This window comes from Bos javanicus, chromosome 17 (assembly GCF_032452875.1).
Source record: "Bos javanicus breed banteng chromosome 17, ARS-OSU_banteng_1.0, whole genome shotgun sequence".
In the NCBI taxonomy this organism is placed as follows: domain Eukaryota; kingdom Metazoa; phylum Chordata; class Mammalia; order Artiodactyla; family Bovidae; genus Bos; species Bos javanicus.
In genome coordinates this window covers 64,040,390-64,068,075 of record NC_083884.1, presented here as the reverse complement: position 1 = coordinate 64,068,075, position 27,686 = coordinate 64,040,390, and the positions used below count along the sequence as shown (strand labels likewise).

General features: G+C 53.1%; 1 protein-coding gene and 2 long non-coding RNA genes across 4 annotated transcripts in view; 2 read left to right on the top strand and 1 right to left on the bottom strand.

The window, feature by feature from the left end:
* Window positions 1-27,022, top strand: part of FAM222A (family with sequence similarity 222 member A) — a 59,067-nt gene extending 32,045 nt beyond the window's left edge. For both annotated transcript variants that reach the window (XM_061385095.1, XM_061385096.1), the window contains exon 3: window positions 25,615-27,022. In XM_061385095.1, the coding sequence (XP_061241079.1) occupies window positions 25,615-26,936 (1,322 nt within the window). In that variant the 3' untranslated portion in view covers window positions 26,937-27,022. The remainder of the gene's footprint in view (window positions 1-25,614) is intronic.
* LOC133228969 (uncharacterized) lies at window positions 2-25,614 on the top strand. Its single transcript, XR_009730427.1, has 2 exons — window positions 2-867; window positions 997-25,614. It is a non-coding gene; the product is annotated as an uncharacterized LOC133228969 (long non-coding RNA).
* LOC133228970 (uncharacterized) lies at window positions 5,184-11,280 on the bottom strand. The gene is made up of 4 exons (XR_009730428.1): window positions 9,300-11,280; window positions 8,193-8,353; window positions 6,880-7,105; window positions 5,184-5,404 (listed from the first exon to the last, which is right to left on the bottom strand). It is a non-coding gene; the product is annotated as an uncharacterized LOC133228970 (long non-coding RNA).
* Window positions 27,023-27,686: the final 664 nt, after the last annotated feature.

Below are 27,686 nucleotides of genomic sequence, written 5' to 3'. Positions count from 1 at the left end.
TGCATTTGTAACTTTGACGGATGTGGTTTGATTTATCTGTTCATCCTCTTGATCTATTTTTCCCCCACTGGGTCTTGTCCTTATTGATTTATAGGAGCTCTTTGTATATGATGGAATTAGACTTCTGTCTCTTCTATGAACTGCAGATGTTTCCCCCAGATTGTCATTTGTCTTTGATTCTGTCATGGAGGACTTTTTTTTGGTGAAGTGAAATTTGTCAGTATTTCCTTTTATGGACTTTGGATTTTGTGTCATACTTAATGTTGTTTCTCATTCTGAGGCTGTTAAAAAAAAAAAAAGAGAGAGGGAGCTTCCCCAGGGTTTCTTCTAGTTCTTCTCTGGTTTAATTTTTAAAATATATAATCTTTGATATGTTTGGTAATTTATCTGGTGCAAAGTTGGGGTATGGATACAAGTATATTCAAATATCAGTGCAATGCTGGTTTAATTATTGTAGCAGTATAATACACCTTTGTTGAGATATTATTCACGTACCATACAATCCACCCATCCGAGTGTACCCTTCAGTGGTTTATATACTTACAGAATTTTGCAACCATCACCCCAGTCCATTTTAGGGCATTCCTGTCAGCTCAGAAGAAATCCCTTTACCCACTCCTTCATCTTCCGTTCTCTACAGGTTCCTCTCTCTCGGCCTTTACTGGGAAGGGACCATACAGTACGTGGCCTCCTGTGACTGGCTTCTTGCCCCTGCACAGCGTTTGCAGGGCTCACCCGTGTCATAGCATGTGTGTAACACATTTTAATACTTGGTGGTGCTTCCTGCTTGTTATTCATCATTCTCTTATGCAAAAACCTCTTGGTTCTATTAGTTTTCTGTCTGGACCACAGAATCAACTTATCTAGGTAAGAACAAAATCCTGTTTGGGTTTTTACTGGGATTGCATGCAATTTATAAATTAATTTAGGAAGAAGTGACACTTTTGTGATGTCTTTCCCTCCAATAACATGGTCTGTCCCTTTCTGTTTGTTCAGACTTTCTTCCGTGTCCCTCAGGAACGGGTTAGTACTGTCTTCGTTTAGACCTTTGCACATTTTTAAAGTTTCCTGCCTCTGGAACATTAACCTTTCGTGGCTAATCTTTTCTTCCGTAAGTGTTTAAATAAAGGCTATTAACTCCTGCCACCTTACTGAATTTTGTTGTTTATAAAGCTTTTTCAATTTCATCTCTTAAGTTTTCCAGTTACACTATCAAATCATTCGTAAGCAATAATTTGACCTCCTGCTTTGCAAGTTTTATACCTTGATTTCTTTGTCATATTAAGGTTGCCTACTATCCCTGGAACAATAAAAAATAATCGTGGTCACAATAGACATTCTTGCTTTGTCTCTGACTTTAACCAGAACCTTCTAGGATCTCCTCATAACACAAAATGCTGGTCTAGGGGCAGATACTTTATCAGGTTAAAAATAAGTGTCTACCTATTCCCGTTGTATTAAGAATTTTAAAAATCAAGACTGGAATTTGAACTTCTCAGTGTCTGTGAAACTGATCATAGGTTGTTTTTTTTCCTCCCTTGTTCTCTTAATGTGAATAATAATACAGATTTCTTAGTAATGAACCAACCTTGCCTTCCTGGTTGGTTCCCACTTGGTCATGAGAAATATTTCTTTGTAACATACCATGGGGTTGCATTTTCTATTTAATAGTTTTACTTCAATTTCATCAGTGACATTCGGCTTTAGTTTTCTTTCTTGGGAACAGTTTTTGTTGGGTTTTAGCGTCAGTGTTACACTCACTTCACAAAGACAGTGGAGGCTTTCCTCCTTCCTCTGCTTTATAAGATCGTAAGTAGAAATGGATTATCTGTTCTTTAAAGATTGGTTGATCCTCCATGAAGCAGTCTAGGCCAGTGCATTTATTTGGGGGAGGTGGAGGTCTGGGTAGCACTGAGATATTCGCCATTCCTTCCGTAATGATCGATTTAAAGGTTCTTGAATGAATTTGGTAAATTATGTTTCTCTAGAAAAGTACCCGTTTTATCCAGGTTTTAAAATTTATTTGCCTGAGGCTTCCGAAAATAAATTCCTTTAAATGACTATGTTACCCTTGTTTCTGATACTGTATATTTTGTGCTCCCCCTTTTGATTAGGTTAGTTAGCTAATGAGGTTATCTACCCCCCTCCTTTCCAAAATGAAGCATCTTTAGGATCCATTTATTAGTAATTACCCTTTTCTGGTTTCTAATTCATTAATTTATGCATTTGTCTTTATTAAAAGGCTCCTGCTTTGCTTTTTAAAAAAATTTTTGAGAGGCTTAGATCTTTATACTGCTAAACAAGAAAAAAAGGAAAATTAAGGCTCTGAATTCTCCGAGCACTGCTTTAGATGTATCCTATAGGTTCTAACGTGTATTTTTATCAGTACTTTCTAAATACTCTATGGGCTTCCCAGATGGCCCTAGTGCGTAAAGAATTCACCCGCCAATGCAGGAGACACAACAGACTCGGGTTTGATCCCTGGGTTGGCAAGATCCCTGGAGGAGGGAGTGGCTACCCACTCCAGTATTCTTGCCTGGATAATCCCATGGACAGAGGAGCCTGGCAGGCTACAGTCCATGGGGCCACAGAATTTTGGTTCTGATTTCTTCTTTGGCTTCAAGCTCATCTGAGTTCCATCTATGAGCCCAGGTAGTGGGTGCTTTTGTGTTTTGTTATTTCTAGTTCTATTGCATTATAATCAGATAATACTAAGATTTCTACTTTTTTGGACTTCAGTGAAGTTTTCTTTGCCATATGATCTCTGGGTTTTTTGTGAGTTTTATGACTTTTTATGGGAATTTGAAAAGATGTAGCTTTTTTTCAGGGCTCAGAGTTTAGTATTTACTAATTATATCTACCCCATTAATTCAGTTCAGTTCAGTCACTCAGTTGTGTCCGACTCTTTGCGACCCCATGGACTGCAGCATGCCAGGCTTCCCTGTCCATCACCAGCTCCCAGAGCCTGCTCAAACTCATGTCCATCCAGTCGGTGATGTCATCCAACCATCTCATCCTCTGTCGTCCCCTGCCTTCAATCTTTCCCAGCATCAGGGTCTTTTCCAATGAGTTGGTTCTTCGCATCAGGTGGCCAAAATATTGGAGTTTCAGCATCCATCCTTCCAATGAATATTCAGGACTGATTTCCTTTACAATTGACTGGTTTGATCTCCTTGCAGTCCAAGGGACTCTCAAGAGTCTTCTCCAACACCACAGTTCAAAAGCATCAATTCTTTGGCGCTCAGCTTTCTTTATAGTCCAACTCTCACATCCATACATGACCACTGGAAAAACCATAGCTTTGACTAGTGGGACATTTATTGGCAAAGTAATGTCTCTTTTTAATATGTTGTCTAGGTTTTTCATAGCTTCTCTTCCAAGGAGCAAGTGTCTTTAATTTCATGGCGGCAATCACCATCTGCAGTGATTTTGGAGCCCAAGAAAAGAAAGTCTGTCACTGTTTCCATTGTTTCCCCATCTATTTGCCATGAAGTGATGGGATCAGATGCCATGATCTTTGTTTTCTGAATGTTGAGTCTTAAGCCAGCTTTTTTACTCTCCTCTTCTATTTTCATCAAGAGGCTCTTTAGTTCCTCTTTGCTTTCTGCCACAAGGGTGGTGTTATCTACATATCTGAAGTTATTGATATTTCTCCCGGCAATTTTGATTCCAGCTTGTGCTTCATCCAGCCCACCATTTCACATGATATACTCTGCATATAAGTTAAATAAGCAGGGTGACAGTATACAGCCTTGACGTACCCCTTTCCTGATTTGGAACCAGTCTGTTGTTCCATGTCCGGTTCTATTGCTTCTTGACCTGTATACAGATTTCTCAGGAGGCAGATAAGGTGGTCTAGCATTCCCATCTCTTGAAGAATTTTCCACAGTTTGCTGTGATCCACACAAAGACTTTGGCATAATCAATAAAGCAGCAGTAGATGTTTTTCTGGAACTCCCTTACTTTTTCGATGATCCAGCAGATATTGGCAATTTGATCTCTGGTTCCTCTGCCTTTTCTAAATCCAGCTTGAACATCTGGAAGTTCTTGGTTCACATACTGTTGGAGCCTTCTTGGAGAATTTTGAGCATTACTTTGCTAGCGTGTGAGATGAGTGCAATTGTGCAGTAGTTTGAACATTCTTTGGCATTGTCTTTCTTTGGGATTAGAATGAAAACTGACTTTTTCCAGTCCTGTGGCCACTGCTGAGTCTTCCAAATTTGCTGGCATATTGAGTGCAGCACTTTTCCAGCATCATCTTTTAGGATTTGAAATAGCTCAGCTGGAATTCCATCACCTCCAATAGCTTTGTTCATACAGATTGTTCCTAAGGCCCACTTGACTTCTCATTCCATGATGTCTGGCTCTAGGTGAGTGATCACACCATCATGGCTATCTGGGTCATGGAGATCTTTTATGTAGAGTTCTTCTGTGTATTCTTGCCACCTCTTCTTAGTATCTTCTGCTAGGTCCATACCATTTCTGTCCTTTAGTATACCTATCTTTGGATGAAATGTTCCCTTGGTATCTCTAGTTTTCTTGAAGAGATCTCGAGTCTTTCCCATTCTATTGATTTCCTCTATTTCTTTACACTGATCACTGAGGAAGGCTTTCTTATCTCTCCTTGCTATTCTTTGGAACTCTGCATTCAAATGGGTGTATCTTTCCTTTTCTCCTTTGCCTTTTGCTTCTCTTCTTTTCTCAGCTATTTGTAAGGCCTCCTCAGACAGCCATTTTGCCTTTTTTGCATTTCTTTTTCTTGGGGATGGCCCCATTAATTAGGTCTTGTGTATTGTACTTACCTGTCATGATAGAGAAATGGAGTAGATGCCTACTGGTAATGTGTGCCAGTCTGCTGCTGCTTGTAGCTCCTAAAGCTTTGGCCTTATAAATGGTGATGCAATGCTATTTAATGCACAGATATTAGTACCTTAAATCTTCATAGTGAATTGCATCCTTCTTGGCTGTATTTAATACTTTTTGGCTTGGATTCAACTTTATCTATTAAGATGGTAACCTCATATTAAGATGCTTTTTTAATTCACAGTTTTTCTTGAAACCTTTGCCAGTCCTTTTATTTCAACCTTTCTGAATTACTTTGTTTAGCTGTGACTCATATAATATAGAGTTGAATTAAGCTTTGTGATCCAATCTGAATGCCTTTTAAAAAATGTTTAATAGGAGAGTTTAGCCCATTTACATTTATTGATGCAACAGATGTCTGGTATTAGTTCAGTCATGCAGTGCTTTGTTTCAATGGCTTTGAAAAGTCTTTCCCCGTGTGATCTAAGTTCTCTGTGTACCTACTAATCATAGGAAAGGCTGGGATCCTTTTTCCAGTGCTGCAGTGTTCAACAGTTCCCTAATTTTCTATTTCTTTGACACGGCGTCTATTCCATCTACCCTAAAATGAACAAAATGATGAAATTAGTGTATATCCTTCTCTCTATAGCATTTTCTCGGTGTTCACGTCATCCTTTTAAACCTCTATTAACTGACTTCAGCTTTAAATATCTTTTGATCCCAGCTATTAAAAATGAGGACACCTGTGTATTTATTTATACTTCTGATCCCCTCTCTCCCTTCTTATTGATACCATTACCTTCCTCCCAAGGGCTTGTGCTGTTAGCGTCTGGTTGCATCACCACAGGCCGTTCCGTCGCAGGGTCCTAGATGACTAGGGGCCGTGCTCGCCACCAGCTCTCTTGCCTTGTTGCCCATCATCTGAAGTTGCCCTCTAGTCCACAGCTTAAGGCCTCCTGTGAACCACACTCCTGGAATCCCCACAAGTTCAGCACGGTCTGGAACTTTCTACTTGAATGAGCAAAGAAATCATTCCTGGGTCACTCTGTTTCCTTGAGGATTTTTTTGCAGACCTTGTTCTGTTCTTTTCGAGTGTTGCATGTTACCATGGAGAAGCTGAAGCCTGCTCCTTCCTCCTCTAGGTTTCATTTTGATCTTTCCACATCTTTCATGCCATGACTCTCCGAGCCTGAGTCTTGGGGTTGACCCTTCCAAGTCTGTCTTTTCCTGGAGTCCGTGCCCTTCGACAGGCAGCTCCCAGGCGTGTGCTCTGTTACTCCAGTTTCCTTTTGTGTGTCTTCCCCATGCGCCCTCTTCTAATGAATGCCTTCCCAACTGTCTCCCTTGCCTTTTGCTCACTCTTCATCCTGTTTTCTGTGCCGCCTTTTTTCTCCCTGTGCTCATTCCATTTCTCCTTTCATAAGTTTCTTTTTATCCTACTCTTTGCATTTTTGCCTTAGAGAAACACTTGCTTACTACATTATTGGCTTCACAATGAAATATTTAGCCAAAACCTTCCTCTCTTCTGTGGCCACATTTTTTTCTGATGCAGAGTGGTTTGTTTTTTTCCCCAACCATTATTATGGCCTTTTCCTTCCCTTTTCTTATATATTTTGATTAGGTCCTAGGCTGGTTCAGTTTTGATTACTTGCCTCCGGAGGGTATTTCCAGGAAGACAAGGTTGGGGGGGGAGGGGGTGGACCTAAGATATTATATCAACATCCTCAGAACTGAAGGTCCTCGGATGGTGTTCTTTCGGAGATAGGGGTTTAGAGAAATATTTGTCTGCCTCATCAAAAACAGAACAATGACAGATAAGCTGGAAGGGCTTTCCGTTTCAAGGAAAAGTGTTTTTCATGCACAGCCCCTCTTCCCTCCTTTACACAGCCTCCAGGGAGAACACATTTTCTTTTATAAAATTAGATACTTCACTGAATAGATTGTCCGTGGCACATAATTCAGAAAGCATAAGAATTTACAGTGAAAAATAACTCCCCTTCCCAGAGGAAACCAGCATTAGCAGTTTTTTAAATACCCTCCCGAAAAATGCATGCCTGTGGGAGGGACAGCAAATACCTTTTATGTCAACATGCACAGCCCGATGCTTCTCGGCGCCTCGCCTTTTTCTCCTTCCTGATGTAGCTGGGAGATCACTCCCCACCTGACAGGAAGCGTGCCCTCGCCCCAGGTTAACGTAGCATCTTGACCCGTCTCTCCATGGACGGACATTTAGGCTGTTTCTAGTCTCTTGCTCTTCCAAACAGGGCTGCAGTGAACACCACCTTCGGCCATGTATGTATATCTGTGCAAAAATAATATTCCAGGATGGGCTTGCTGGCTTAGACGGTCTGTGCATTTTAACCACTGTCCAGGTGCCAGGGTTTCCTGCTTGCCCTCTGCTGCCAGCAGGCTGGAGGCAAGTGCTGGGCATGATGACCCGGCTGGTCCTCCCCGCTCTGAGGCCGGAACCAGAGAATGTGGTGCGCGTGTGTGCTCAGTCTCTTCAGTCCTGTCCGACTCTTTGTGACCCTATAGACCATAACCTGCCAGGCTCCTCTGTCCGTGGGATTCTGCAGGCAAGAATACTGGAGGGGGTTGCCATGCCCTCTTCCAGGGGATCCTCCCAACCCAGGGATGGAACCCAGGTCTCCAGCATTGCAGGCGGATTCCTTTACCATCTGAGCCACCAGGGAAGCCCCAGAATACTGGAGTGGGTAGCCCATCCGTCCCTCCAGGGGCTCTTCCCAACCCAGGGATCAAACCCACATCTCTTGTCTCCTGCATTGGCAAGCGGGTTCTTTACCACTAGCACCACCCGGGAAGCCCCACGAGAATGTGGAGGGCACCAAAGATGTCCCACTTGCCCTGCCCGCTCAGACCCTCTGACATCTTTGTACTTCCTGCAAGAGTCGCTGACTCTGCCTGTAATTGAAGAGCATGGGAAAGAGGGCAGCCAGGATGGGAGATAAGCAAATTGAATTGGTGCCCTGCTGCCCGGTCAAGGCCTGGACAAGACTCCCGAGCACCCAGGCCGACCCACTTGTCCCTGTGGCGCTCCCCCCCACTTCCCCCAGGCAGAACCCAGACGGGAAGTGCTGGCCCTGAGCCTCATGGCCAGACCTCAGGCTGTGCTGTTTGTCACTAAGGGACAGAGGTCTTGACTGGGCCACATGCAGCCTGACCCTGGGTGAGCCCGTTGGGTCTCAGGGCTGGAACGCTCCCTTCTGTGAAGCGAGGGGCCAGAGCACCTAAGAAGCCATCCCCTGTGATGACGATGATGTCAGAAACCCAGTGGGGAGAAGACGTGGCCAGGTCTGAGCCCCTCTCCCGCTTCTTCCTGGGTGATGGCATCAGAGCGGCCTATCTGCACAGGGCTGCCCAGCACTGACCTCCACGAGCTCCCCGAACGTGCCAGCGAACCAGAAACGGCTGCAGTTCACCCCTGGGACCTGAGATCCGGCAGGTGGAGGACCCGGGGGCCGCGGGCAGCCACGTGTCCAGGAGCCCAGGCGGCTGGCTGCTGTATCCTGATCCAGCTGACCAAAGTGACCTGAAAGGTTGGGGGAGCGGGGAGTGAGGCGGGGAGGGAAAGTCCATCCCCCTTTCCTGCCTCAGGCCTGAGACCCGGGGCTGCTCCCAGCTGGGCAGGGCCAAACAGGACCCGCCCACCTGGGGACCATCCCCTTAATGAATATTTGACTTTCTTATCACGGTTTTGATAACACACACTTTGAGTCATGCTCCCCTGAGAGCACGGGCCAGGCAGAGGGCCCCGGTGGCAGCACGGGGGCTTGGCTGGTGCAGGGGGTGGGGGTGGGGGCCTTACTCAGTCGTCCAAGGTGGAGGGGTCTACCCCCACCCCCACCGCCCCAGGCGGCTGCCCTGGGAGAGGGTGTGAGCTTCCGCCCTCACTCTGTGGGATCTTGGGGGAGGGGTGCAGCCTTTCCTCTGTAGATGCGGGTACAGTGACCGCCCCGCCCTTGTCCCCCTGATCCCCCAGGGCACCGGCTCTGAGACCTGATGGTCTGGGGGTCAAATCCTGACTGGCCCTGAAGGGGATGTGTGTGTGGTCTTGGGCGAGTGAGTGGCCCTCTCGGGTCGCAGTTTCCTCCGCTGTGATGTGGGAATGAGAAGAAAAGGCGAGAACCCCCAGAGCCTGGCAGCAGACTCAAACCCTCTACCTGCCCCATGTCCCCCAGAGGCTGGGAGCCCTTTCCCCACACCCAGCCCGCAGAGGGACCACAGGCTCCCCAGCCTGTCTCTCCCGTCTTAAAGGGGAAAGCATCCAAGGGGTGGTGAACCCAAGAAGGTCCTGGAGCAGCTCTTCTCCCCAGTGCCCACCCCTCCTCACCCGACTCCCACCCGTCACCCCGGACCCCAAAGGCAGGAGCCCCCAGCCCCATGAGTACTCCTGCAGGTACCACTGCTTCCACTAACACTAATAAAATAAGGAAGAAACAAAGCGATTTAAGATTCCAATAAAATGAAAAACCCACCGCTGGCCACACAGCAGATTCAATTAAGTAGCCGTTGCCAAGTGCAGCCAGGGAAATGGAGGGACAGGCCAGGGCTGCCCCCACCCAGAACGAAGCCAGGAGGGGATGGAGGCTCGGAGGTGACAGCCGGGACAGGCTGGGCGGATGCAGCCCCCTTTTACAACTGAACGAATAAAAATAAGGTCTCAGCAAACTAGGACGACAGGCGACTGCTTCTATTACAGAGGTTTCAACCGCAACCCACCACAAACCAACCCGAGGGCCGATAAAGTCAGAGGAGGACGAAGACCCAGGTCACTGCCTTCCCACACTGTGCGGAGGTGCTGGCCGCCTCAGCAAGACAGAGAAAATAAGTTTTAAGGATTAGAGAATCTGCCTGTGGTGTGGGAGACCCAGGTTCAATCGCTGGGTTGGGAAGATCCCCTGGAGAAGGGAATGGCAACCCATTCCAGTATTCTTGCCTATGAAATCCCATGGACAGAGCAGCCTGGTGGGCTACAGTCCAAGGGGTGGCAGAGTGGACACAACTGAGCGACTAAGGGTTAGAAGTTAAACTGCACAGAAGTTCCAAGAGAAGAATTCAGCAAGATTCTCAGAACATCAGCACATAATAAAGAACGTACTGCATAGCACAGGGAACTCTACTCAGCATCTTATAATAACCTATAACAGAAAAGAACCTAAAAACATATATATAATGCACATCCTTGTGTATACTTTCTTTGGCTGCACCACATGGCTTGTTCCCCAACCAGGGACTGAACCCAGCCTTTGGCAGTGAAAGTATAGAGTCCTAACCACTGGACCACCAGGGAAGTCCCTTGCTTATCTTTTAAATCATCTCTAGATTACTTGTACCTACTCCAATGTAAATACTAGGTTCATTGAGTTCAGTCGCTCAGTCGTGTCCGACTCTTTGCGACCCCATGGACTGCAGCACGCCAGGCCTCCCTGTCCATCACCAACTCCCCGCGTTTACTCAAATTCATGTCCACTGAGTCGATGATGCCATCCAACCATCTCATCCTCTGTCGTCCCCTTCTCCTCCTGCCTTCAATCTTTCCCAGCATCAGGGTCTTTTCCAATGAGTTGATTCTTCGCATCAGGTGGCCAAAATACTGGAGTTTCAGCTTCAGCATCAATCCTTCCAGTGAACACCCAGGACTGATCTCCTTTAGGATGGACTGGTTGGATCTCCTTGCAGTCCAAGGGGCTCTCAAGAGTCTTCTCCAACACCACAGTTCAAAAGCATCAATTCTTCGGCACTCAGCTTTCTTTATAGTCCAACTCTCACATCCATACATGACTACTGGAAAAACCATAGCCTTGACTAGACGGACCTTAGTTAGTCTGCCACTGTTTCCCCATCTATTTGCCATGAAGTGATGGGACCGAATGCCATGATCTCATTTTCTGAATGTTGAGCTTTAAGCCAACTTTTTCACTCTCCTCTTTAACTTTCACCAAGAGGCTCTTTAGTTCTTCGCTTTCTGCCATAAGTGTGGTGTCATCTGCATATCTGAGGTTATTGATATTTCTCCCAGCAATCTTGATTCCAGCTTGTGCTTCATCCAGCCCAGTGTTTCTCATGATGTACTCTGCATATAAGTTAAATAAGCAGGGTGACAATATACAGCCTTGACGTACTCCTTTTCCTATTTGGAACCAATCTGTTGTTCCATGTCCAGTTCTAACTGTTGCTTCCTGACCTGCATACAGATTTCTCAAGAGGCAGGCCAGGTGGTCTGGTATTCCCATCTCTTTCAGAATTTTCCAGTTTGTTGTGATCCACACAGTCAAAACCTTTGGCATAGTCAATAAAGCAGAAGTAGATGTTTTTCTGGAACTCTCTTGCTTTTTCGATGATCCAGGGGATGTTGGCAATTTGATCTCTGGTTCCTTTGCCTTTTCTAAAACCAGCTTGAACATCTGGAAGTTCATGGTTCACATATTGCTGAAGCCTGGCTTGGAGAATTTTGAGCATTACTTTGCTAGCATATGAGATGAGTGCAATTGTGCAGTAGTTTGAACATTCTTTGGGATTGGAATGAAAACTGACCTTTTCCAGTCCTGTGGCCACTGCTGAGTTTTCCAAATTTGCTGGCATACTAAGTGCAGCACTTTCCAGCATCATCTTTTAGGATTTGAAATAGCTCAACTGGAATTCCATCACCTCCACTAGCTTTGTTCATAGTGATGCTTCCTAAGGCCCACTTTACTTCACATTCCACGATGTCTGGCTCTAGGTGAGTGATCACACCATCGTGATTATCTGGGTCGTGAAGATCTTTTTTGTACAGTTCTTCTGTGTATTCTTGCCACCTCTTCTTAATATCGTCTGCTTCTGTCAGGTCCATACCATTTCTGTCCTTTATTGAGCCCATCTTTGTGTGAAATGTTCCCTTGGTATCTCTAATTTTCTTGAAGAGATCTCTAGTCTTTCCCATTCTGTTGTTTTCCTCTATTTCTTTGCATTGATCGCTGAGGAAGGCTTTCTTATCTCTCCTTGCTATTCTTTGGAACTCTGCATTCAAATGGGTATATCTTTCCTTTTCTCCTTTGCTTTTCACTTTTCTTCTTTTCACAGTTATTTGTAGGGCCTCCTAAGACAGCCATTTTAATTTTTTGCATTTCTTTTTCTTGGGGATAGTCTTGATCCCTGTCTCCTGTACAGTGTCACCAACCTCCATCCATAGTTCATCAAGCACTCTATCAAATCTAGTCCCTTAAATCTATTTCTCACTTCCACTGTATAATCATAAGGGATTTGATTTAGGTCATACCTGCTGAATGCTCTAGTGGTTTTCCCTACTTTCTTCAATTTAAGTCTGAATTTGCCAATAAGGAGTTCAAGATCTGAGCCACAGTCAGCTCCCGGTCTTGTTTTTGCTGACTGTGTAGAGCTTCTCCATCTTTGGCTGCAAAGAATATAATCAGTCTGATTTCGGTGTTGACCATCTGGTGATGTCCATGTGTAGTCTTCTCCTGTGCTGTTGGAAGAGGGTGTTTGTTATGACCAGTGCATTCTCTTGGCAAAACTATTTGCCTTTGCCCTGCTTCATTCAGTACTCCAAGGCCAAATTTGCCGGTTACTCCAGGTGCTTCTTGACTTCCTACTTTTGGATTCCAGTCCCCTATAATGAAAAGGACATCTTTTTTGGGTATTAGTTCTAGAAGTTCTTGTAGGTCTTCATAGAGCCATTAAACTTCACCTTCTTCAGCATTACTGGTTGGGGCATAGACTTGGATAACTGTGATACTGAATGGTTTGCCTTGGAAACGAAGAGATCGTTCTGTAGTTTTTGAGATTGCATCCAAGTACTGCATTTCGGTCTCTATTGTTGACTATGATGGCTACTCTCTTTCATCTAAGGGATTCCTGCCCACAGTAGTAGATATAATGGTCATCTGAGTTAAATTCACCCATTCCAGTCCATTTTAGTTCACTGATTCCTAGAATGTCGACGTTCACTCTTGCCATCTCCTGTTTGACCACTTCCAATTTGCCTTGATTCATGGACCTAACATTCCAGGTTCCTATGCAATATTGCTCTTTACAGCATCGAACTTTACTTCCATCACCAGTCACATCCACAACTGGGTGTTGTTTTTGCTTTGGCTCCGTCTCTTAATTCTTTCTGGAATTATTTCTCCACTGATCTCCAGTAGCATATTGGGCACCTACCGACCTGGGGAGTAAAGAGTTGTAAATATGATGTAAATGATATGCAGATGGTTGTAAATATGATGTAAATGCTATGAAAGTAGTTGCTAGTGCGCAGCAAATTCTCCTTTTGCTTTTTGGAATTTCCAGTCCTCTGCTGAATCCTTGGATACAAAACCTGCGGATATGGAGGGCTGAGTGCATATTTATAAAGGATATTAGTCTATAGTTATTTGGTCAGTAAGATCCCCTGAAGGAGGAAATGGCAACCCACTCCAGTGTTCTTGCCTGGGAAATCTCATGGACAGAGGAGCCTGGCGGGCTACAGTCCTTGGGGTCACAGAGTCAGACACGACTGAGCAACTAAACAGCAACAACAGATACTAGCCTCACAGAATTAGTTTACAAATGTTCCCTCTGAGTCTCTTTTTTAGAAGGTTTGTGGGAAAATTGATATTAATTCTTTAAACGTTCTGTAGAATACACCAGTGAAGCCTTATCTAGGCCTGGGCTTTTTTTGTGGGTGTTTTGGTTACTAGTTCAATCTCTCTCTTTATTCAGTTCAGTGGTTCAGTCGTGTCTGACTCTTGGCGACCCCATGAATCACAGCACGCCAGGCCTCCCTGTCCATCACCAACTCCTGGAGCTCACTCAGACTCACATCCATCGAGTCAGTGATGCCATCCAGCCATCTCATCCTCTGTCGTCCCCTTCTCCTCCTGCCCCCAGTCCCTCCCAGCATCAGAGTCTTTTCCAATGAGTCAACTCTTCGCATGAGGTGGCCAAAGTACTGGAGTTTCAGCTTTAGCATCATTCCTTCCAAAGAAATCCCAAGGCTGATCTCCTTCAGAATGGACTGGTTGGATCTCCTTGCAGTCCAAGGGACTCTCAAGAGTCCTCTCCAACACCACAGTTCAAAAGCATCAATTCTTGGGCGCTCAGCTTTCTTCACAGTCCAATTCTCACATCCATACATGACCACAGGAAAAACCATAGCCTTGACTAGACTGACCTTTGTTGGCAATGTCTCTGCTTTTGAATATGCTATCTAGGTTGGTCATAACTTTCCTTCCAAGGAGTAAGCGTCTTTTAATTTCATGGCTGCAGTCACCATCTGCAGTGATTTTGGAGCCCAGAAAAATAAAGTCTGACACTGTTTCCACTGTTTCCCCATCTATTTCCCATGAAGTGATGGGACCGGATGCCATGATCTTCGTTTTCTGAATGTTGAGCTTTAAGCCAACTTTTTCACCCTTCTCTTTCACCTCCTCTTTCCCTCTCTTTATTATGGGTCTATAGAGACTTTCTATTGTGTATTAAGTCAGTTTTGGTAGTCTGTGTGTATCTATAGGAATTGTTCATTTTATCTAAGTTATGATACTGTTACATTTACTAGGGAACCTAAATTTATTAAATATTAAGGAATATAAATATATTCACAAAAAGGTAAATAAATGACCTCTATGGAGAAAAAAATTGTTTATATAATGATAGTTTTTAAAGACCAAAACAGACTTATGTCCTGTGTGTGGACAGATATTCAATATGGAGAAGATCTGATCCAGTCCTCCATCCTAGCCGTCCTGTGCATAACCTGAAGACCTCACGTGGAAGTTGATAAAGAGCAGAGGGTCAAGAACAACCCAGGCGCTTCTGATGAAGAAGTGTAGGGGCCAGTTCTGCCATGGCTAGTCTGAAGCCATGTGACTAGCAAAGGGAAAGAGGGCACCAGGGAATGGGGCAGAGCGTCTAGAAATGGACAAGGCAGGCCTTGCGGATCACGGGGGTGGGTAGGCATTGCCAGGACCGCTGGTTATCCAAATGCAGTGAATGACACTGCAGCCTCACCCAGCACTACACCAACAGGAACTCTGGGCAGACCAAAAAACCCACACCGTGGGAAGCAGACAGCAGTAGCACCCAGGCCTGACCTCCAAGGCCCACCGGGGTGGTGGGCCGGGCTGGGGCAGGTCGGGGTGGCTGGCAACCACCCGGCATCTCCCCACCTCCTCCCAGCAGAGAGGCCGGAGAACAGCTGCTCCCCGCCCCCCTCCTGGGCGGCCTCATTAGGGATTCTGCCGGTGCCACCAGCTAATTAGTGTCGCGTTAATCGAGCATCAGAAGGCTGCCACCAAGGGCAAGAGCGTCGGCCGCAGAGGGGACGCAGGTGTGGGCGGCTGCTCCTGGTGGGCTGGGGCCAGGCCCTCTGCCCGGGGACCCCCCGACCGCTGCTCCTGGTGGGCTGGGGCCAGGCCCTCTGCCCGGGGACCCCCCGACCGCTGCTCCTGGTGGGCTGGGGCCAGGCCCTCTGCCCGGGGACCCCCCGACCGCTGCTCCTGGTGGGCTGGGGCCAGGCCCTCTGCCCGGGGACCCCCCGACCGCTGCTCCTGGTGGGCTGGGGCCAGGCCCTCTGCCCGGGGACCCCCCGACCGCTGCTCCTGGTGGGCTGGGGCCAGGCCCTCTGCCCGGGGACCCCCCGACCGCTGCTCCTGGTGGGCTGGGGCCAGGCCCTCTGCCCGGGGACCCCCCGACCGCTGCTCCTGGTGGGCTGGGGCCAGGCCCTCTGCCCGGGGACCCCCCGACCGCTGCTCCTGGTGGGCTGGGGCCAGGCCCTCTGCCCGGGGACCCCCCGACCGCTGCTCCTGGTGGGCTGGGGCCAGGCCCTCTGCCCGGGGACCCCCCGACCGCTGCTCCTGGTGGGCTGGGGCCAGGCCCTCTGCCCGGGGACCCCCACCTCAACACAGATAACAGCCGTCTACTTCCCGAGCTTTAGGGAAGAGGCAACAGGCGAAAACTGGGAGGGCATGAGAAAGAGACAGCATGCACTCGAGGCCCGCCCGTGCTCAGGCGCCCGGCACACCACCCCTCCGCCAGGAAAGCTGCAGTCAGCCCCCGTCACAGTCACCAAACGTGAGGTCCACCGAGGGGACAGGTTTGCCGGGGGAGGGCGGGGGGTGCCCAGTGGCTCACTGGAAGCCGCCCTCGACTGCCCAGGGACCAGCGTCTGTCCAGTAGGCGCCCAGGCTCCCACCGCAAAGCCTGGCACGTGGGAGCAGGAGTCCTGGGCTAGGGTCCTGGCCTGGCCACCCACCTCCCCCACCTTGATGGACAGGTACCGCATGCCTGCCAGGGCCAAGTACCCCGGATGCACCCGCCCCTTCGGCCCCAAAAAGATGAGAAACTGAGGCTCTCACACCCAGCCGCTGCCCAAGGTCACCCCCACGAGTGGCCGAGCGGGCATCAGACAGCCACGGGCCTGCCTCCAGCCGGGGTCCCACTGCCCACCTCTCCCCAGTCTCAGCAGCACAGCCCCCCACCTTCCACCCAGGCTCCCCCCACCTCCAACTTCTGGAAGGCAGGCTGCCGCTGAGGTCTCCCTGTAGCCACATTAAACCCCACTCAAAGGGCTGCTTTTAATTGGCTTAATATACTCGTTAATAACTGCGTCTATTTAACACACCTGTAAAAGGCCCATAACATTAACTTAATGGCAGCAATGGCCTGCCCGCACTGCCAGCCAGCCAGGCAGCCTTTCAAATTTGCTGACAAGGAGGGGCCACGGCGGGCAGGCAGTGCGGGGGCAGCGGCGGGAGCGGCCCAGGTCACAGAGGGGCCGCCTGTGTTTCTGTACACGGGACCCAGGCTCTGCCCCCACAGGCTCTCGGATATTCGCTGGAGCCCACACCATCATTCGTGCGATGGTCCCGGGGCACCTGCTGTGGTTCCAGGCATTCTTTCAGGCATGAGGGTCCTGAAAAAGAGCAGGGCCTGCCCTCAAAGGCCCCCAGATCCAGCCCAAGAGACAAGCCAACAGCTACAGCAGGCAGTGCAGGGGGCAGGCAGGGAAGGCTGCCTGGAAGAGGAGGCATCTCAGCTGAGACCAAGAGGGGCACAGTCAGCAGACCAGGGGGTAGGTGAAGACCAGACCTCCTTTTCCTCCTCCTAGTGCATAATTCAGGCCTTCCGTGAACTAGGCACCACATGGACCATTCCGCCCCACCCCAGATTCCCCTTCCAGATCAGACCTTGGGGAGACCTGGACATGGGGCACTTCTTCCCAGGGTGTGGGGCGGGGGAGACAGACGCAAGATGACCAAGGTGTCCGGGCTACCAGCATCAACCTGAGAGAACCCATCCAACCGTGGTGTCCACGGTGCCCAGTGATTGACAGCAGGGGTCTGGGACATGGATGCCCAGGGCATCCTGGTCCACCAGAAGCCTCAGACTGGCGGCGCCGCAAGCCACAACCCACCCACTGGTGTGTGGTGTGTCCTGCTGGTATCTGAACACTCTCAAAAGTGTTCCCCTCTGGGCATGCACGCCTCCCCCACCCCACCTCGGTCCCTGCCCCTCCGGGGCCTCCAGCTCATTTGCAGTCCATCTGTCCACCAGCGGTCAGCAGAAACGTGCAGAAATCTGTGTCTGCAACCCCCACCTGAAGCCCTGTTCCGTGAACATCCCACTCCTCTTCCGAAACGCAGGACCTTCCTCCCAGGGCCTCCACGGGGCTGGCAGAAGGGTGAAGCCGTGGGTGTTTGGGGCAATGCCTGGCCCAGAGGTGGCCCTCAACAGTGGAGGCGGGGGGTCAGCATGTAGAGGAGACCCGGGGACACTGCAGCGGACCAGGGGTGGCGGTCCTGCAGAGGGAGCGCAGGGCCGTGGCCTAAATGCCACCCTGAGCAGCTCAGGCTTCATGCCAACGGGGGCTCACGGGAGGGTCTGACAGGGAGAGGCACGTGGACTTTAGTGAACTGCTCCCCAACAACCCAGGCACCCCCCGAGGGCAGGCACCCTTGACAGTGCTGACCACAGCTCTCCAAGGTCAGCGACGTCAGTCTCATCCCCATTCTACACAAGAGCAAACCAAGGCTCAGAGAAGGGCAGCGGCCTGCCTAGGGTCACACAGCCAGGTGAGCGTGGTAGGCCCGGATCTGACCATGAGGCCTTCCCAAAAAGCGGCTGACCGCCCTCTGTGCTCCGCCCAGGAGCAGACGCCGGCCCCAACACGGGGCACCAGGGAGCCCTGGGCTGCTCAACCCCCGCCCCGCCCCACTCCACCCTGTGGCCGAGGCAATTACAGAAAAGCACAGACGAGAAGTAAAACGCCTCCTTCCCAGGCCAGGTGCTGCTGGCGTCCGGGGCTCTTTCCCTTGGTGTCTTGGTCCGACCCCCTTCGAGAGGGAAGGGGGGAAGCAGTCGGCCCCCTCTGTGGCCTCTTTCCATGTCCCCACTTCCCTGCCTCGTCAGAGCCCCCCCGACACCCGAGCTTGGCGCACAGTGGGGGTCTCCTGGGCGCTCTGTCTCCCAGGACGGTCGGGCTGCTCCCAGGGTAACCTCGTCTTGTTTCCCACCCAGGAGCCTCTGAGGGGTCGTGTTAAAACCCTCCTCGGCTCATGGCCTTTCTCTGCTCCCAGCCCTCCCACATGGAGCAAAGCCCGGATCCTCTCAGTGCCCCCCACCCCAAGGCCCTCCACGTGCCCCCGCCTCTCTGGTGCGTCTCCTATGACCACACCTCCAGCTCCGCTGCCCCACACAAGCCCGTCCACTCCCCCATCAGAGGCCACGCGGCTCACCCCCTCACCTCCTTCCACTCTCCTGAGGGGCCACTTAAATCAGGGAAGCCTCACTGCTGACCACTGTGTCCAGACCAGGCTCTCCCATCGCATCCCTCTGCGTCCCCCACGCCGCCCAGCTGTCCCGGCTACTCTGTCTGCATAGCAGGTCACCCCAAAGCCCAGTGGCCTCACACGCCATGTCATACGCTCAGACTATAGACAGGACACGGTGGGGTGGGGTGTCTGCACCGTGATGTCACTGGGGACGGGGGACATGATGTCACTGGGGAGGGGAGGCAACCCTGCTGAAGACCTAGGCCCGGGCTGGAATCTTTGGAAGGCCTGTTGTTCGGTCGCTTAGTCACCTCTGACTCTGTGACCCCATGGACTGCAGCACGCCGGGTCTCCCTGGCCCTCACCATCTCCCGGAGTTTGCCTAAGTTCATGTCCATTGAGTCGATGCCATCCAACCATCTCATCCTCTACCGCTCTCTTCTCCTTCTGCCTGCAATCTTTCCCAACGTCAGAAGGCCTGCTCCTTCATAAATCAGGTGGTGGATGCCGGCTTTGGGGGCTCTGGGGCACTCAGACACCAAATGCGGCTTCTCCACGTGGCCCGAGCTTCCCAGACCAGGAATGGACGTCCTGAGAGGCAGAGATCCACTGGATCTCCGGGTGGAAGCCAGATATACCTTTAGGACTGAGCTGCGACACTCACCAGCACCATTTCTGCTACCTTTATTCATTAAAATCGAGTTGCTTAGTTCATGTTTAAGTGGAGGAAAGTTAGGCTCCACTACCCATGGGGAGAAGTGCCAAAGAACTGTGGGTGTGTTTTAAAACTACCGCACCAGGGGACTTCCCTGGCGGTCCCATGGTTAAGACTCTGCGCTTCCAATGCAAGGGGGCACTGGTTCGATCCCTGGTTGGGGGGTACTAAGATTCCACATGCCGCTCAGTGTGGCCAAAATAAAATAATAAGAAGGAAAAATCATGTTATTGGGAAATTGCCTGACTTTATTAAAGAGTCCTGTAGAACTTCAGGTTAAACTACCTTTAAAAACAAAACCAACCACGGCTGCTGTCTCCTTCACGGGGCTGTTGCTGCCTGAAACATATGTTACTGTCTGTCTCCCTGAACTTGGGCTTCCCTCGTGGCTCAGCAGTAAAGAATCCACCTGTCAATGCAGGAGACCTGGGTTCAATCCCCAGGTCAGGAAGATACCCTGGAGAAGGAAATGGCAACCCACTCCAGTGTTCTTGCCTAGGAAATTCCATGGACGGAGGAGCCTGATGGGCTACGTTCCACAGGGTCGCAAAGAGTGGGACACGACTAAGTGACGAAACCACCACCACTACCCCCGACTAGCTCCAAGAGGGTAGGCACTTCAGTTTGCTTTGCCTGCTGCTCATCTCCAGGCCCAGGATGGAGCCTGCATGCAGGAGGGGCTTCGGAAATACCCGAGGCACGCCGACCTGGGTGGGGGCTCATCTCCACAGGGCTGTCTCTGGCTTCATTCCTCCCAAGACCCAACTCTCCCAAGGGTGGAGACTAGTGGGTAACAGGGGCTCCCAGGCTGGACAGGTTCCTTCTGGCTGACCACAGCCTCGTTGTGCGTTCAGCAAGGCTTCCCTGAAGAGTGGACAGGCCAGCTCCAGGAGCCCCATCTGCTGGGAGAGCAGGATGAGCCCAGGGGCAGGCGGCATCTGCCTGCGGCCACACCAAGCAACCACCAAACCTTTGCCAGGGTCCCCTGAGCCAGCTCAGGGGAACCCAGGAAGGTAAGGCCTGCAGGGCCACAGGTCCCTTCCCCTGCCCCCTCCCCCCAGGCAGAGCCCCCCTGGACACGTGCTCGCCTTTGGGTGGCCCTTCACCGCGTAGAAGCCCACCGCAGACAGCTGGCTTGGCTGGTTGCTCTGTGAGAGGCCTTTTTGTGCCATATTTGTGAGAACGGGGCTGTGTGATGCCCCTGAACGCTAGCGGCTGGGCTCACCTCCAGGCGAGGGTCTGGAGCCTCTTCCTACAGGGGCTCGGAGGCCTGGCCTGGCCCGAGTGACCAGGGAGCCCCCCACCCCCAAGCCGCGGCCACTGTGCTCTGCTGGGCAAGGCTGCATTTGAGGCCCCGGGTGACTCAGGAGAAAGCCCTTTAGGAACAAGGTGTGACGTAGTAGAGGCTGCGGATGCCAAGGCTCACAGGGCGCGGTGATCACACCAGGTTTGGACAGGGTGACTCTGGTCCATGGTCACCCGAAGGCGAGCACATGTCCGGGGAGCTCTGCCCGGGGCTGCCTGCGCGGTTGTGTGTCCTTGGACAGAACGCCTCCCGCCTCTCTGAGCCTCCAGGCTGACGTGATGGTCCCTCCTCAACACTGTCTGCCTCCTGAGTCTATGGAAGAAGACGGTGGGGTGGGGGGCGCGGGGGGAGCTTCCTGGGTCTCCCAGCCTCGGCTGGGGCCTGCCTTGGGGTACAGGGGGAGGTGACGATGATGTGGAAGCCGAGCCCCAGCTCTGCCCTCACCAGCTGTGTTTCGGGGAAGTCCCATTTCTTTCCTCTGTAAGATGGGGGCCTGGATCAGTTATCTACTGCTGTGTGGCAAGTCACTCCAGAATGTAGTGGCTTAAAGCAGGGGTCCCTACCCTCCAGGATTTAATGCCTGATGATCGGAGGTGGAACTGATATAATACTAGAAATATAGTGCACAGTACATGTAATGAGCCCTCCCCCAGCCCTGTCCCAGTCCAGGGAAAACTTCTCTTCCACGAAACTGGTCCCTGGTGCCAGAAAGGCTGAGGACCGCTGGCTTAAACGGGTCAGTCGTTAGATACTGGCTCCTGTTTTCCGTGGATCAGGAGCCCCCTAGCTGGTAGCTCTGCTCTGTGTCTCTCATGAGGCTGCGGGCAATTGTTGGCAGGGGCTGCAGTAACCCGAAGGCCTGCCCGGGGCTGAAGGACTTGCCTCCCCAGGATGGCTCACATGGCTGCTGGGCCTCCCTGCAGGCTGCTCCCGTGTCCGCACGGGCAGAGCAAGTGATCCTGCCCTGGACTTCTCGCCCCTTCCCTTCACCGGACCACCGGGGTCTCGCGACAGGTCTTGGAAGCTGCCTGCCAAATGCCACAACTTGTCTGCTGCCTTATTTGTGAAATGGGACTGCCTCCCAACCCCTGGGAGGTGGGTTGGGAACCCCAGGTGCCGCAAACAAGAGGCTTGGGGCAAAGCTGTAGGCCCAGAGCCTCGCACATACTAAGCGCTCGCAGAAGACAGCCTCTCGGGGTACCACCGCCATCGGCTCCCACAAACGCTGGAGGGACCCCAACTGGCTGAGGGCCCTTCTGACCAGTGGGGGGCCAGGCGGGCCCCTTCTGTCCACAAATGGGAACAAGAAACAGGCATTGCCGTTTTTTTTTTTTTTTGCCTCCTTCTTCAGGTTTTAAACACCTAATTTATTCCATCCATTAGATAGATTTTGTAGATTTAATCATTTTCACAGTTGGTGGCTCATTGGATACTCAAGATAAACTCCAAATGAAAGTATAATGGTGAGGACAAATGAGTTTTCACACCACAATGGCAGAAACTTGCTTGGGAAGAGAGTTTAAGGGGAACAAAAATACATACAGATATCATTTTTTTCCCTCGGCAGCCGCTTTTGCTGACTATAGTAGGTTACCACAGTTAATTTCACCAGTTTTGTTCATCTGTAAAATTGCATAAAAGTGACATTTTTGTGCTCATTATAGCAACTGCTGATTTATGGCTGGTAAATGAAGAACTGGGCCCTTTTTGTGGGACTCTCCGAGCGGCGCTAAGTGCCCATGAAATTGCTTGTATAATGTAGTTTAAATCCAATCTCAGAGAAAGATTCCCCCGTTGGCCAAAGTGACATTTCCATTCTCCACACCGAGTTTATTTTAGGCCACTTGTGGTGGGGAGGGGGGTCGGTTGCCCCAGGCAGGGTCAGGATGGGGGACCTGGGTCAGCTCCACCCGCCCAGCTCTCATCGGGGCCACAGGGATGGGTGGGTACTCTGTCACCAGCCTCCTCCTTCCCCGCTGCCCTGCCCAGCTCAGGGCAGAGGAGCACCGTCCTCCTGATACATGGTCTTCCTGGCCTGCTCCTCCCTGGCCAAGAACCTTCCATGGCTGCTGAGGCCTTGGCCTAGGGCTCCTGAGGCAGCACGGCTGACCCTGCATCCAGGCAGTTCCTTGTGGCCGGGTTTCTGTCCTGGGCACCGCATCCCTGACCGGTACCCACGAGAGGCCATGAGACCCTCTCCCCAAGTTAGGATGACAGAACTCGTCTGTGGACGACATGGCCAGTGTACCCTGGGGACAGAACCATCGGGAGTTCCTGCCCCATGGTGAAGAGGCCCTGCTCGGGCCTGACACCCTCCTGAGCTGCCTGGGGTGGTCTTTCCTCCCCGCACACCTGCCCTGCGCTTCTGCTCCTTCTCTGGTTCATCATTCCCATGGGGGCACACTGCCTCGCCTCCACACCTTTGCCCGTGTGGCTTCTGCCTGGAATACGTTCCTCTCCTTCCTCACCCCTTCAGCCCTGCCCTAGCAGAGACACTCTCTCTTCCAGAAAGCTGTCCCTGGAGCCCCCGGGGTGAGGATCCCCTGTGTCCCCACGCTCCCTGTGTCCCCATCATAGCACTCGGTTTGCTCAGATTGGCTGTGAGTCCTCGAGGGGGTCTGCCTGCCAATGTGGGAGACGTGGGTTCGATCCCTGGGTGAGGAAGATCTCCTGGGAGAAGGAAATGGCAGCCCACTCCAGTATTCTTGCCTGGAGGATCCCCTGGACAGAGGAGCCTGGTGGGCCACAGTCCATGAGGTCACAAAGAGTCAGACACAATTTAGCGACTGAGCACATATGCTTACGTCTCGAGGGGTTGGGGGTGAGGCTCGGGGAAGGTGGGATGTGGCGGGTGACCTTCCCGTTGGTGGGACTTGCACTCTGTCCCAGCCACGATGCCAGGCCCACCCGTGCACATGCCCTGCCCCTTCCTCTCCCGGGAAGACCGTTGTTGTGCCCGGCAGATGGGGAGGGTCATAACACACGTGGAGAGACCCACTTCTGCTGAGGCTGCGCCACTCGACTTGTTAAACCTCACAGCAGCCAGGAGAGGCAGTGTTAGCAGCAGCATAAACCCATTTTGCAGGTGAGGAAATATGCTCAGGGTGGTGAACCCCTCCCTCGCCTCCCCCAAGACTCACTGCTGGGCTCCAGGGGATGCCCTTGGCGGGGCAGGAAGGCAGTGCGCCATGAGAACTTGTAGGGTCCTCCTTGCCCAAGGGCCCAGTCAAGTCTTGGTCACCCAGGACCTGCTGTGCGCTGCACCCCCTGGTGGGCCGCTTGGCACAGACGTTCCCCGAGGCCGCCCTGCAGACCTGGCACAGTCATCCCCATTCCACAGGTGGGGAAACTGAGGCTCAACCAGACCAGCCACTTGTCCAGGACCACACAGCCCCACAAGCAGGCAGGACTCCACCCAGGCTGCCAGCTCCAAAGCCCTGGGTCTCTCCACCTGCTTCCTGCAGGCCCCTCGCTCCCCTCCCTACTGCAGAGAGGGTCGCGGACAGCCCCGAGGGAGGTCTCAGGACTGGGAGGGTCTCTGGAGGGGACAAGGGGGTCTGCCCGCCGGCCACCTGCTTCCCCCGCTGCATGGGCCAGCTGTGCCCACCGACAGTGGGATTGCCCTTCAGGGAATCCCCTAGTGGTCCACTGGTTAGTGCTTTCACTGCCGAGGGCCTGGGGTTCAATCCCTGGTCACGGAACTAAGACCCCACATGCTGTGCAGCACAGCATGGTCAAAAAAAATTTTTTAATAAAATAGCTGGTAAAGAATCCACCTGCAATGCAGGAGACCCCGATTCAATTCCTGGGTCGGGAAGATCTGCTGGCGAAGGGATAGGCTACCCACTCCAGTATTCTTGGGCTTCCCTGGTGGCTCAGCTGGTAAAGAATCTGCCTGCAATGCAGGAGACCTGGGTTGGGAAGATCTCCTGGAGAAGGGAAAGGCTACCCGCTCCAGTACTCCGGCCTGAAGAATTCCATGGACTGTATAGTCCATGAGGTCTCAAAGAGTTGGACATGACTGAGCAACTTAGCAAAGAAGGAAATGGCAACCCACTCCAGTACTCTTATCTGGAAACTCTCATGGACGGAGGAACCTTGTAGGCTGCAGTCCATGGGGTCGCTAAGAGTCAGACACGACTGAGCGACATCACTTTCACTTTTCACTTTCATGCATTGGAGAAGGAAATGGCAACCCACTCCAGTGTTCTTGCCTGGAGAATCCCAGGGACGGGGGAGCCTTGGTGGGCTGCTGTCTGTGGGGTCGCACAGAGTTGGACACAACTGAAGCGACTTAGCAGCAGGAGCAGCAGAGTGACTTAGCACACATGCACGCACACCAGAAATGACCCAAACGCCACTAGCAGTAGGAAGGATGAGCAGGACAAGTGTGTCCTGCAGTCACACTCCAATACCCCAAGGCCATGAGAAGGGACAGGCCCTGCCCCCACAGCTCCCCAGATGAACCTGGAAAAGTAACCTTGAGTGGGAGAGACCCGACACCGTGTGATCCCTGCTCACCTGTGCCGACACCAGGAGTGGTCAGGAGTCTGGAGGGCCTTCCCCTTGGTCCCCTTGCTGTGGTTCCTGTCTGAGGGCGGGCACAGGGGTTGCTCTGGGGACTGGCCACCTGCCCCCCTCCCCCAACCTGAGTGTCACACCAGTGTGTTCTGTGTGTGAAAGTGCAGTAAGTCTGTGATGCGTTCAGTTTCCTTGACATACTTTACACTGTGATGCAAAGCTTAAAAATTTAGAAGGGGGGACTTCCCTGGAGGTCCAGTGCTTTAAGATTCTGTGATTCCAACTGCAGGGGCCCTGGGTTCGATCCCTGGTCGGGGAACTAAGATTCCACATGCCACATGGGCACGGCCCAATTTTTTTTTCTTTTTCATTTAAAAAATTTGGATGAATGAAGGAGCAAGGGAGGCGCGGCTGGGGAACCCTTCCAGGGAGCCGTACGGGGCGCGGCCTGCAGGTCGGCCCTCACCTGTGCATCCTCCCCTCCCCGTGTACCCCTGCAGGCGAAACGGTGGCTAGCTCCATGCATTCCTCCCGCTACCCGAGCCCGGCCGAGCTGGACGCCTACGCCGAGAAGGTGGCCAACAGCCCGCTCTCCATCAAGATCTTCCCCACCAACATCCGCGTGCCCCAGCACAAGCACCTCAGCCGCACGGTCAACGGCTATGACACCAGCGGCCAGCGCTACAGCCCCTACCCGCCGCACACGGCCGGCTACCAGGGTCTGCTGGCCATCGTCAAGGCCGCTGTCTCCTCCTCCTCCAGCGCGGCCGCGCCCGCCGGGCCCGCCAAGAGCGTGCTCAAGAGTGCCGAGGGCAAACGGACCAAGCTGTCGCCGGCCGCCGTGCAGGTGGGCGTCGCGCCCTACCCGGCGCCCAGCACGCTGGGGCCCCTGGCCTACCCCAAGCCGCCCGAGGTGCCCGCCCCGCCGCCTGGCCTGCCCGCGGCTGCGGCCCCCGCCGCCGCCGTCATCCCCCTGCCCGGCCGCGGCCTGCCCCTGCCGCCCTCCAACCTGCCCTCCATCCACAGCCTCCTCTACCAGCTCCACCAGCAGTGCCAGGCCCCCGGCGCCGCGCCCGCCGCCTGCCAGGCCGTGCCGGGGCCCCCGCCCAGCCCGGCCAAGCACGGCCCGGTGCCCGGCTTCCCCCGCACGGCCTACTCTGCCACGGCCGGCCCGCCCGAGTGCCGGAAGGGCGCCGAGTTGGGCCAGGGGAGCACGCCCGCGGCCTTGACGTTGGCCGGGGCCGCCAAGCCCGCGGGCTACGCGGACGGCGGCCTGGATTACCTGCTGTGGCCCCAGAAGCCGCCCCCGCCGCCGCCGCCGCCCCCCCAGCCCCTGCGGGCCTACGGCGGTGGCGCGCTGGCCAGCAAGTCCCCCGAGGCCTGCGGGGGGCGGGCGTACGAGCGGGCCAGCGGGTCGCCCCTCAACTGCGGCGTGGGGCTGCCCGCCAGCTTCACCGTGGGCCAGTACTTCGCCGCCCCCTGGAACAGCGTGCTGGTGACCCCCACCAGCGACTGCTACAACCCCGCAGCAGCGGCGGCGGCGGCGGCAGCGGCGGCGGCTGCCGCTGGGACCGAGCTGGGGCCGGGGGCCGCCCGGGAGCTGGCAGGGCCCCCGGCCGAGACCCTTTCGGGCCTGCCCAGCAAGAGCGTGTGCAACACAGCCGTGCTCAGCAGCAGCCTGCAGTCGCTGGAGTATCTCATCAACGACATCCGGCCGCCCTGCATCAAGGAGCGCATGCTGGGCAAGGGCTACGAGACGGTGGCCGTGCCCCGGCTGCTAGACCACCAGCACGCCCACATCCGCCTGCCCGTCTACAGATAAGGCCGGCCCGGCACACGCACGGACCAACGGGCAGGGCGCCGAGGAGGCTGGGGGTGGGCAGGGAGAGGGAGGCCGCAAAACAGGGTGGGCGGCACGCGGGGCGGTGGGGATGGGGGACATCCCGGCCCCGAGTGCCCCCAGATGCCCACAGGGAGGCCAGGCTGGCGACCCGCCAGCTGCCACCGATGGGGAGTTGGCCAGGTGACCTCTCGCTCACGACGCCCCTCCCCACCATCGGCTGCCCCGGCCCGCCCCCCGGGGGAGGCCTAGGGGCAGCCACCCCCCAGGTCCATGCCTCCCTCCATCCAAGCTGGCGAAGGCCGGGAGAGAACAGAAGCGGTTCTTCCGGGCTGTCCAGGAGAGGGGCTCAGGCCGCAGTGGGGCGCAGGAGGAAATGTGATGGCCTGGGGGCGGGGGTGGGATCGGAGCAGGCCCCTCCCCCCGGGCTTAGCTCCTCCCTCTTGAGGTCCCAGTCTCCAGGAGAAAGAGCAGCGGGGGCCCACAGCACCCCCCCACCCGCACTGTCCAATCCCGGTGAAGACCAGACTACAAGAGGCTCCGGGGAATGCTGGTCCCTCTGCTCCTCCCCTTCTAGACCCTCTTCCCCTCCCCATCATGCCTTCCCCACACAGACTCCCATCTCCATTCTCCAGACCCTGGACCACCACCTTCCCCCTTCCCACCAGGACCTCTTATGGGGGGGCTGCCGGGCACAGTTGTGCAGGTTGTGTACTGCACAAGGGCAAACTC